General features: G+C 49.8%; 1 protein-coding gene across 1 annotated transcript; it reads left to right on the forward strand.

Moving 5' to 3' along the window:
• Positions 1 to 8,217: 8,217 nt before the first annotated feature.
• Positions 8,218 to 10,839, forward strand: LOC105052433 (UDP-glycosyltransferase 87A2). Its single transcript, XM_010933235.4, has 2 exons — positions 8,218 to 8,807; positions 9,774 to 10,839. Exons 1-2 carry the CDS (start codon positions 8,258 to 8,260, stop codon positions 10,658 to 10,660), a joined length of 1,437 nt encoding a protein of 478 aa, XP_010931537.1. The 5' UTR covers positions 8,218 to 8,257; the 3' UTR covers positions 10,661 to 10,839.
• Positions 10,840 to 12,149: the final 1,310 nt, after the last annotated feature.

Below are 12,149 nucleotides of genomic sequence, written 5' to 3' on the forward strand. Positions count from 1 at the left end.
GTAAGCCCACAGAACGGAGCCTAGCTCGTCGACCCAGAGACCTTTGGCTTCATTCAGTCGGGTCTTGAGTCCATGGAGCAAGGTTCGGTTGGTCACCTCAACCTCACCGTTGGACTGTGGGTGCCCGACTGAAGTTAGTCGGTGGCGGATGTGGAACCTGGCGCAGAAGTCTTTGAAGTCTTGGTTGTCGAATTGCCGTCCGTTATCGGTGATGATGGTGTGCGGCAATCCGAACCTGAAGATGATGGACTTTTGGATGAAGTCCTCCATCTTCCGCTCGGTGATCTGCGCCAAGGGCTCGGCCTCGACCCACTTCGTGAAGTAGTCGATGGCGACAACGATAAACTTTCTCTGGCCCGACGCTGGTGGGAACGGACCAAGAATGTCGACTCCCCACTGAGCGAAGGGCCACGGAGTGACAATGGGAGCGATTTGGCTGGCCGATTGGTGCTGAATATTGGCATACTTTTGGCACGGCTCGCACCTCCGGACCAACTCTGCCGCATCCTTCTTCATGGTCGGCCAGTAGTAGCCTTGTCGCAAGACCTTGAAGGCTAAGGACTTGCCCCCCAAGTGGTTCCCGCAAATTCCTTCGTGAACCTCTCGGAGAGCGTAGTCGGCGTCGGTCGGCCCCAAGCACCTGAGCAGAGGGAGGGAGAACGACCTCTTGTAGAGTCGGCTGTCCATGATCACGTACTGCGATGCCGACCAACAGAGTCGCTTGGCCTCCGCGGGATCTTCGGGACTGATCCCGTCGGTCAAGTACTGGACGATCGGGTCCATCCAACTTGGTTCGGACGTTAGCTGCTGCACTTCTCCGACCCGATCGATGCTCGGTTGCTGGAGATTTTCGACGAACGTCCGACCTAAAGAGTCATAGGCCGACGTTGCCAATCTGGAGAGAGCATCGGCGCAGGCATTCTCCATCCTGGGGATGTGGGAGATCTAGAAATACTCGAGGCGTGCCACGAGGTCCTTCACCTTCTGAAGATACTTGATCATGGTCGGATCTCGCGCCTCGAAGTCGCCCTTGACCTGCCCCACGATCAGCTGAGAGTCGGAGAACGCCCGGAGGCTGTCGATGCCCAGCTCCTTCGCCATCCTCAAGCCAGCGAGGAGTGCCTCATATTCGGCTTGATTGTTGGAGGCCTTGAAGTCGAACCGGAGGGCGTATTCGGTGACCACCCCATCCGAATTCGTGAGCAGGAGCCCGGCCCCGCTTCCCTGAGCGTTCGAGGCTCCGTCGATGTGGAGTACCCAGGTGGAGATCGGGTCTGGCTCAGAGACCGTATCTCATCCCGGGTCTTCAGCTCCCGACCCTTGGTCGGTCGTCGGGCATTCAGCGATAAAGTCGGCCAAGACTTGGGCCTTCAGGGCAGGCCTTGGTCGGTACTGAATGTCGAACTCGCTAAGCTTCATCGCCCACTTAGCGAGTCGTCCGGATGTGTCGGGTCGGCGCAGTATGGCCCTCAGGGGCTGGTTGGTGAGTACCACGATGGCGTGGGCCTGGAAGTATGGTCGAAGCCGCCGCGCGGAGACGGTCAGGGCGAAAATCATCTTTTCCGTCTGCGAATATCTGACTTCGGCGCCGTGGAGCACTTTGCTGGTGTAGTAGATGGGCTGGTGAGTTCGGCACTCATTTTCCCGAACAAGCACCGAACTGATCGCCTCGGAAGATGTGGCCAAGTAGAGATACAAGGTCTCCCCGACCTGCGGCTTTACGAGCAGCGGCGGGGAAGCCAAGTACCTTTTCAGATCTTCGAAGGCCTGTTCGCACTCATCCGACCAAGAGAAACCGTTTGCTTGACGCAGAATCTTGAAGAACGGGTGGCACCTTTCAGCCGACCGAGAAATGAATCGGCTAAGAGCGACGATTCTTCCGTTCAGCTGTTGGACCTCCTTCTTGGTGTTCGGATGACGCATGTCGAGGATTGCCTTTATCTTCTCAGGGTTGGCCTCGATCCCTCTCTGAGAAACGAAGAATCCGAGGAACTTCCCTGAGGTCACCCCGAAAGCATACTTGGTCGGGTTGAGCTTCATTCGGTGTCGTCGAAGGGTGCGGAAGGTCTCCTTGAGATCCTGAACATGGTCCGGGGTCTGCGTGCTCTTTACCAGCATGTCGTCCACGTACACCTCCATGTTACGCCCGATCTGGTCTTTGAAGACCTTATTGACGAGTCGCTGGTAGGTGGCGCCGGCGTTCTTCGATCCGAAAGGCATCACCCGGTAACAGTAGAGGCCCTTGGGAGTCACGAACGCGGTGTGCTCCTCGTCTTCAGGTGCCATCCAGATCTGGTTGTACCCGGCAAAGGCGTCCATGAAGCGAGCAGTCGACATCCGGACGTCGCATCCACCAGCTGGTCGATCTTCGGAAGTGGAAAGCTATCCTTTGGGCAGGCTCTGTTGAGGTCGGTATAGTCGATGCAGATCCTCCACTTCCCGTTGGCTTTCTTGACCATGACGACATTGGCGAGCCAATCGGGATACGTGGATTTTCGAATGAAGCCTGCTTCGAGTAGCTTGTCTACTTCTTCGTCGATGGCCCTCTGCCTCTCCGGAGCGAAGGACCTTTTCTTCTGCCTCACCGGCTTCATCGTTGGGTCGATGTTGAGTCGGTGAGTAATCATTTCTGGAGGGATGCCCGACATATCCGCTGCTGACCAAGCAAATATGTCGGCATTGGCCGTCAGCAGCTCCGCCAGTCGGCATCGTTCGGCGTCGGGCAATTGAGACCCGACCCAAACTTTCCTGTCGGGACTTTCTCCTATCGGGATCGCCTCGAGCTGCTCGGCGGGCGAACCCCGTTCTTCCTCCTCCCTTTGGTCCAGCTTGTCGATGGTCAGAGGATCTTTCGTCTCGTCGTTTTGAGCGGAGATTTGGAAGCATCGCCGGGTGAGCTGTTGATCTCCGTGCATCTCTCCGACTCCATTTTTGGTCGGAAATCGAACAAGGAGATGGTACGTCGAGACGATCGCCTTGAGGGCGTTCAGTCCGGGTCGCCCAAGTATGGCGTTGTAGGCCGAAGGAACTTGGACGACCGCGAAAGTGAGGAAGACTGCGCTTTGCCGTGGTTCGGTACCGACCGTCACGGGCAGGGTAATTTCTCCTTCTGTCGTGACGGTGTCTCCGGCGAAGCCGATCAGGGGCACAGGGATCCTCCTAAGTCGGTCAGTTGACAGTCGCATTCGGGAGAAGGTCGAGTAAAATAAAATATTTGTCGAACTTCCATTATCAACAAAAATTCATTTTACATCACAATTGGCTATTGTCGCCGACACAACAACAGCGTCGTCGTGGGGAGTCTGGATGCCCCGAACGTCGTCTTCTGTGAAGGTGATTACGTCATCCGGGTGTGGCCTTTTCGTCGGCTCCCCTCCTGCAGACGTCCCCGACCCCAGCCGCTTGGAGATCATGTTGATGACTCCGGCCGTCGACTGGTTAGTCGGCGCCTCTTCAGTCGGCTGGGGGCGTCGTTCGACAATCGGTTGGGTCGGCGGGCCCTTCCGGAATTTGCCGAGGTACCCCCGGCGGATGAGATTTTCGATCTCATCCTTCAACTGGATGCACCGCTCGGTGTCGTGGCCGTGGCTCCGATGGAACCGGCAGTACTTCCGATGGTCGAGGCCCTTTGCCTTCAGAGGCGGAGGCCGTCGCAGGTATTCTTCTCCCTCGATCTCCATCAGGATCTGCGCTCGGAGAGCGGAGAGAGGAGTGTAGGAGTCATACCTGGGACGCACCGACCTCGGAGTCTGTCGACGGGGTGATTTTTGGATCTGTCGGGGTGGTGAGACCCAACTATCGGTCGGGGGCCTGCTTGGTTCGGCGGGCTCCCGACCTTTTCTCCGCTTCTCCTTCGGGCCTCTGGGCTCGGCCAAGCGTCGGTCGGACGGCCCTTCGTCCGCGCGCATATACTTGTATGCGCGCTCCAGTAGTTCGGCATAAGTCCGGGGGAGGGTCTTGTCCAGAGAATAAGTGAATCGGGACGCCCTCAAGCCCCGCTTCATGGCTGAGACAGCCATGTCTTCGTTGAGGTCCCGGACCTCGAGCGTGGCCGCATTGAATCGCGCCACGAAGTGTCGGAGCGTCTCGTTTTCCCCCTGCTTGAGGGAGAAAAGGCTGTCCGACGTTCGCGGCGGCTTTCGGCTAGTGCTGAAATGGGCCACGAACGAGTGCTCGAGCTGCGCGAAGGAATGGATACTGCCCGATCGAAGATCGGAGTACCAAGCCCTGGCAGCCTTGCGGAGCGTGGCGGGGAAGCCGATGCAGAAAAGAGCATCGGTTGCCCCTTGAATCATCATGAGAGCTTTGTAGCTCTCGAGGTGGTCGATTGGGTCGGTGGAGCCGTCGTAGGGCTCCACGTGCGGCATCTTGAACCGACTGAGAATCGGCTCGTCGAGGACCAGTCGGGAGAGAGGTTGGGCGGTCTGGAAGTCGACATCGTTCGAAGACTTTTGGTCGTCCGTCTGCAGTTGGGCGAGTCGGCGGTCGATTTCCTCGAACCGTCGCTCGTAGTCGTCCGCTCGTCGATGCTGGGAGACCCCAGGGGTGGAGCCTCCGGAAGATTCTGAAAGGAAGGCCGACGGTGTGCGCGGCCGCTTCTCCTTCTTTGCCCGTTCCAACGGGGAGGGAGAGGGCCGCTGGGACCGTCGGTAGTCGCGCCGTGGTCGTCCCTCCTCCTCTCCGTGGGAGCGCTCGCATGGCGGCGACAGGGATCGGCGCGGTCGTCGGCGGCTGCTCCTGGAAGGCATAGGTCGGGCGGCCGGTTGCTGCTGGAGGCTTTTGACTGCGTCGGTCAGTACGGTCATCTGCCGTACGATGGCCACAATCTGGGCCTCCGTGGTCACTGCAGGGTGCGGAGAGCTAGGCTCCGCCGTCGGTGGTGGTGGAGAGGCCTCTTCCCGACGGGAAGAGCGCCTGGCCGACCCAGTGACTCTCGATCGTTGAGCTCTTGTCTTTGTCATGCTGTCCCCCTACCTGGCGCGCCAATCTGTTGCGGCCAATCGCCTCGTCGTCCGATCGCCGGGGAGCGTGCACCTGCAAAAGGAAGTCCGCACTGACCGGAGGCGGCTCCGGCGGGGACCCTCCGACGGTCAAGTCAGAGAGGTGACTGGGCAACAGTGAAATGTAGACAGAGAGCTCAATCGAGAGAGAGAGAGGAAGAGGGGCGAGCCTGCGTATGAGAGAGAGACGGAGCGGATCGATCCCTTGCACTGTTGCCTTCTCCGGTATATATAGTGGAGCTAGGTATGGCACCGTCATTAATGGCGCGGACAAGTGAGGAACTGTCAACTCACTGTAGACTGTCAGAGTCACCGTGAAAACGTCATGTCGTCGTGTGGCCGTCTAATCACCAGGGTTGACCCGGCTCTCGGTGGGACAATGCCCCTAGGTAACTGTGCCGCATGTCCGTGTCAGAGCTGACAACGTCTGGCGGCTGTACGGTGGTTGGAGGAGCCGACCGACCCAAGGTCGGTAGCCAGCTAAGTGGTGTCGGGCCCCTCCATCGATCGGCGAGCATCATGTAAGTCGGCCATCAGACCCCCGGGTTCAGTTGGTCGGGATGGTTACGCCCGACATACCCCCGGCCGGCGATGGGCCGTTGAATGGCCGGTAGTTAACCGCTGATGGCATCCGTCAGTCGGTCGGTCGGTCGGTGGGTATCCCCCAACAAGGAGAGAGGTTAGATGGTCTGGAAGTCGACGTCGTTCGAAGACTTCTGACCATCCGTCTGGAGCTGGGCAAGCCGACGGTCGATTTTTTCGAACTTACATTCGTAGTCGTCCAACCATCGGTGTTGTGAAATCTCAGGGGTCGAACCTCCCGACAAATTTGAAAGTGAGGCGGACAGTGTTCGCGGCCGCTTCTCCTTCCTTCCTCGCTCCAGCTGGGAAGGAGAGGGACGTCGAGACTGGCGGGTGTCACGCTGTGGCTGCCTCCCCCCTTCTCGGTGGGAGTGCTGAGACAGCTGCTCTTGAGGAGGAGATGGAAGTTGACGCGGGCGTCGGCGGCTGCTTCTGGATGGCATAGGGTGCACCGCCGGCTGTTCCGTCGGTAGTTGCGGCAACTGAGTCGGCTGCTGTTGGAGATTTTTGATCGCGTCCGTCAAAACCGTCATTTACCACACGATCACCGTGATCTGCACCTCCGTGGTTACCACCGGATGCGGAGAGCTGGGTTCCGCCATGGAAGGTGAAGGAGGGGCCTCTTTCCGACAGGAAGAGCGCCTCGCCGATCCGGTAGCTCTCGATCGTTGAGCCCTAATTTTCGTCATCTCAAGAGATTTTTTCAAGCTCTGTGGAGCTCACTGTCTTACCTCTGCTGAATAATCCCCTCCTTGGCGCGCCAAATCTGTTGCGGCGAATCCCCCCGTCGCCCGATCGTCGGGGTCGCGCACCTGCAAGAAAAGTCCTCACTGACCGGAGATGCCTCCGACGGGGACCCTTCGACGGTCAAGTCAGAGAGGAGACTAAGCAACAGTGGAAAATCAGTGGCTCAGCGGGAGAGAGAGAGAGAGCTTAAGAGATTTTCGAGAGCTTGAGAAAGCTTATCAAGACTGTTGCCTTACCCCATTTTATAGTAGAATGCGGTATGGTTCCGCCATTAATGATGCAGACAACCGGGGAGTTGTCAAATCGCCGGGGGCTGTCAAATCACCGTGGGTTGTCAAGTCACTGGAGGTAATCCATGTCCTTGGCAGGACAATGCCCCAGGGCGGCCATACCGCATGTCCTTGACAGGACAACAGCCCATAGCGGTTGTACGGCGTTTGGGCGGACTGGCCGACTATACGTCGGTATTTGGCTGTCGGGTCGTCGGGTGATGATTCGGAGATACTGTCGGCTGATCTGGTGTCTCGTGGAAGTCGAACGTCGACTGCCACTCCCGACAGTGAGTCGGTGATATGGGTTCGGTTGTTCGGTCGGTCGGGAACAGTATGGGTCTATTCGGCTGGTATATCTTCGGTCGGATATTATCGGCAGTCGTTATCGATAGTCGTCCGTCGGTCCGATGGATAGAGTCAGGCATCGGTCGGATCGATCCGAAGATAAGTCGGTGTACAGAGATCAGTTGGTATATCCCAACAACTTGCAAGCTGCTTGAAGCTACGAAACCATTAAAAAAAAAAAAAAAAAACTTCTTTGATGGGAAGGAAGGAGGCTATCGTTGTACTGGATTAAGATCCCGAAAAACTATGACAGGAGAAAAGAATGTAATTGGATAAGATACTTGCAGGAGGTTGTTTTTTTTATTTTTTTTAATTTATATTTAAGTTAGTGATTTTTTCTCTGTTAAGTATAAAAGGCTCTTGAAAATCCTATCCGCAGGGATACAATATCCAACATATCTTAATCACACATGAGTAGAAAAAAGAATTTAAGAAAATATAAATCTGAATAAGAAAGTTGATTCTCTGATGTTCTATAGTTTTATAAATTTATAAGAGTTTAACTTTGGAATCATACGGTTCTTTTCAGAATACATGTTAAACTTGTAAAGTTTCTCAACGGACAATAACTATCCAAGAATTTTAAAAAAATAAAATTTTAAATAATATAAAAATAAAATATTTAATAAAATTTTATTTATTTAAAAGTTTTATTATTAAAAAATATATTAATGGTACCACAACTGTAACAGAGGTCGTAAAACAGTAAACTGGTAGAAGCCACCTATCTTGATTTAGGACTGCAACTAAGGTTCACCAAATAGTAGGAATCAACTATCATCCAATTGTAGGTTCACTCATTAAAGTGAATCATGATGCAAAAATAAATAAAAATTTATGTCAGCCAAATGAATCAAGTAGTTGCTAAGTTTTTTATTCAGTAATCAACTATCACATGCAATCATATTTTATTGAGTATCACGCCATGTTTCGATTTTTTTTTTGATTTAATTTTTTAATCAAAAAATGATATAGCAATTAAAATTAGATTCATCATTTATTATAAGAGGATCTTCGTCGAGGAGGATACTATAATTGTTATTGTCGGGATCCTATTTTTTGACGCATGGAGATCCCTTCATTATTTACGAAATGAGCATTGGACATATTCACTGAAAGACTTTGACGACGCCCGGATCCTAAAAGATATTTTATATCTACTCCTGCACCACAATTATGGCCATCCATTTGTATCAATATATATATTCTATATTTTAATATAAAATTGGATATATCCACAAGCAATCCACAAAAACACGAAGCTTCCCGGTTCGCACAGCCTACTTATATAAACCCTGCCGTAGTAACTTGATGCATGCTATCCCCAGGAGAAGAAATTGCCAGGATTCCGTTTCCCACCCCATGGAATCCAGTCAAGCGGACCAGATCTTACCCCGCTGCCACGTGGTCGCCATCCCGTACCCCGGCCGAGGGCACATCAATCCAATGATGAGCGTGTGCCGGCTCCTCGCCTCCCGCGGCCTCCTCGTCTCCGTCGTCCTCACCGAGGAGTGGCTCGGCTTGCTCTGCTCCGGCTCCGCGCCGCCACCGTTGCCCAACCTTCGGCTCGTCTCCATCCCCAACGTCATCCCCTCCGAGCGGAGCCGCGGAGCCGATCTGAACGGCTTCTTCCAGGCGGTCTACACCAGGATGGAGGCCCCCGTCGAGCGGCTCCTCGAGCGGCTCGAGCCGCCGGCTGACTCTATCGTGGTGGACGCTAACCTCGTGTGGGCGGCCGAGATCGGGAGGCGGAGGAGTATTCCGGTGACGTCGTTTTGGACGGAAGCGGCTTCCGTGCTTTTAGCCTTGTATCGTTACGGCGAGCTCGACGATGGGGGGGAAACACCGGTCGACTTATCAGGTACGTCCATCATATAATATACGGCCGGATGCGTCCGGCTAGAATCGTGCAGACAAGGAAAACTATTAATTTTTTATTCTTTATTATTGCTCATTTATTAACCTAATTATGAGCGAGCCTAATGCCCAAAATTGGGATAAAAAGGGGCCCATCGATTCGAGATACCAAATAAAATAAAAAAATAAGGATGTGTTAGGAAAATCCAATAGAATGGAGCTGAATTTTTCCCTGGATCATAGATTATATAGTCTATTTTAATGAGACCCATATCAATCTAATTCCTCTTCAGCTTAAATCTTGTGGAACAAAATTTTTGTAATTTTTTTTTTTAGTTTTGTAGTCCAACAGACCTATAGATAGAGTTTAGACCGGCTGAGCAAACTAATAGACCCGATTTCTACAGGAAATCTAATCCAATCCTACTAAACTTTCCAAACGAGTCCTAAAAGATTTTTGTTGCCTATTAATTCCATTTGAGCAATGAGAATACAAATAATGCATTGGATTCTGGAAATTATTTATTAATCACGACCCCAACTTTTGAAGAAAAATATCTGGTACTAGATATATAACTCATTTTCATTATAAGAACAAAAAAAGGAACAACCTTAAAATTTAAGAATTTTAAATTCATTAGAAATTGAATTGTAAAACCTTTTCTCTTAGGGGAAATCTAAAACATTGCTTCAATTACCAAAGTTGGAAACATCGTATTTATTTTTTTTATATAACAATGAGTTTTTATAAAAGACATAAAAACGCTTCCTTGGGACAATGGCCATTGCTTAGCAACGTTATTAGGATCAAGAGGCAACAATTGTATACTTTCCTCAATCAATAAAAGAAGGGGCAATGAACAAGTCAAGCAATTGAACATAAAGCTGCAAAGATCAATCAAAGATAACAATCCTACATGTAAGTTTTCATGCAATGCCAAAGCTCAAGTGGTTTCTTCCATGTTGACAGATAGAGAAGAGGAAGCTCTAAGCTTCATTCCTACTCCAGTTTCCTTTTCTTCACATTCAACTGACTTCACGTTTTTCACGCCCGGCCAAGACAGCTTTAAGAAAATCATACCGACCTTCTCTTGGTTCAACATAGCTCAAGGTCTCCTCGTCCCCACTTTTTATGATCTTGAAAGCCATGCAATAGATACTCTCAAGTCCAAGCTCCCTCTCCCCATCTATCCAATAGGTCCTTGTATTCCCTACATGACACTAGACAATCCACAATGCAACAACAACTCCAGGAGCGACTACATCAAGTGGTTGGATTCTCAACCAAAAAGCTCAGTTCTCTACATTTCTTTAGGCAGCTTCATGCCAATATCTGGCACTCAGATGGAAGAGATGGCATCAGGGATTCACGCAAGCGGTGTTCGATTCTTATGGATCGTGCGTGAAGAGTTTAAGCTTCTTCAAGAGCTGAGTGGAGAGATGGGCTTAGTGCTGCCATGGTGTGACCAACTAAGGGTGCTGTGCCACCCTTCCGTCGGTGGTTTCTTGACGCATTGTGGCTGGAGTTCGACGATGGAGGGTGTATTTGCTGGCATACCGATGCTTACCTTCCCTTTGATATGGGATCAATTCCCAAACAGTAGGCTAATTGTGGATGATTGGAAGGTTGGTGTCAGGGTAAAGATTTCACAAGAGCAGGTTGTAGGGAGGGAAGAGATTGCAAAGGTGGTGCATGACTTGATGAATTTAGATGCCTTGGAGAGCAAGGAACTAAGGAGAAGGGCCAAGGAGCTCAAGGAGAAGTGTCACAGGGCATTGGGCGATGCTGGCTCATCAACCACCAATCTCAATGCCTTTGTACAAGAAATTTTGGACAAAAAATGTGGCAATGCTTGACAACATGACACTATTGACTTGTATGACTAAAGTACTCATGTTTGGAGGCTTACCACACCTAGATGCTTTGCTAAGACATGCCGACAGAACCAACCTTTGTTGTTTGAGCAATATTTCTCTATTTGAAAGGTTCTTCTATTTCTTCTTTTGAAAAATAAATGGTTCTTTCATTTCATCAACCTAGCTCGTGGTTATGTACTCGCACTTCATTAGACCTATCTGTAGTTCTATGCTTGTTAGTTGTTTGTTTGCCACATGAAACACTTGTCAAGAGTGCTTGTGAGGCACACCCGAAGCGTGATGCCCTTCATTGGTTATTAAAATACTAAATTATGGTGACCTATATAGGTCCAATTTCTTTAGCATCACTTTTCACTAAATTTCCTATATTAGGGTGAGCCATATATCGGTTACTTTTGCCTATAGAAACCTATAAATTTCCCCTAAATCTTAAGCTAGATGCTTGTTATCCATCACCGATTTCTTTTAGGACTTTGCTAGTTCACTGTTATTGAAAATTCAGGTTTGATTTTGAAATTTAATCAGGCTGTACATCATGCTTAAGCATCCTCTAAAACACATGTTTACCCTAGAAGAGTCATGGACCATAACCTACCCTACATCACATTTTGTTAGGGGGAAGACATGAATTTATGCTTGGCATCAAAATGGTTATGAGATAATTAAAGATGCTTGGTTTGAATTAATGCCTTGAACTACTTGTCATTCTAAGATGGTCACAAGTTATTTTGTCAATGTTCAATGAGCCTTTGGTGAATGTTGGAAGCCAACGAAGATAACTGTTTGCTCATTAAATTTTATTAAGCATTTGTTGTTCAAGAAGCAAATGACTTGCCACCTGAAAAAGACTAATACGAGAAGTGATCTATATTTTCTATGGCTGGTTTTGGAAGTCCATATGTAGCACTAAGGCTACTTTTCCATTTTATTTCTTGTACTCTGTATTAAGGACCACCTACTAATTTATGAGTCCCTTTTAAACTTAATTCCCAGTTGGGTTTATTTCCATTACTATTCACTGTACCCAATTCACTTTAGCATCCAAGTACAAGGGATAAGTTTAGGTCAGTATGAAGGACAATAATTAAGATGTGGCTTGTTATTTCTTGTTGTAGTGGCTGAGTGTGCTTGTTGATCTATGCATGCTAAGTGATCATGGGATTATATGTTTGATGAATTTCATGTTAACTAATCATGTGTTACATGCAAATTTTAACTAACTGAAAGCTTAATATAGACAAAGGAATGATTGTTCTGCTGCCTATAGCAAGCAACCAATCTCATTTTAAAAGTTGCAAATATTTATTTCGTAGCTCTTTCCACATTGGTGGTGTCCGTTAGCTATTCACCAAGGAATTTCTGTTTAGCAATGTAATTTGTATCATCTTAATTTTTTAGTGTTGCTTAAGAATCTTTGTTGAGCATGTGTAGAGTTTTTACAAGCTCTAGAGAGATAAAAAGGGACCTT

This window comes from Elaeis guineensis, chromosome 10 (genome assembly GCF_000442705.2).
Source record: "Elaeis guineensis isolate ETL-2024a chromosome 10, EG11, whole genome shotgun sequence".
Taxonomy (NCBI): domain Eukaryota; kingdom Viridiplantae; phylum Streptophyta; class Magnoliopsida; order Arecales; family Arecaceae; genus Elaeis; species Elaeis guineensis.

Excerpts from the sequence above, each read along its gene's own strand:
- LOC105052433 (XM_010933235.4), top strand. The coding sequence starts at position 8,258 with ATGCATGCTATCCCCAGGAGAAGAAATTGCCAGGATTCCGTTTCCCAC. Across the intron at positions 8,808-9,773 it reads AACACCGGTCGACTTATCAG|ATAGAGAAGAGGAAGCTCTA; the intron begins GTACGTCCATCA and ends CCATGTTGACAG.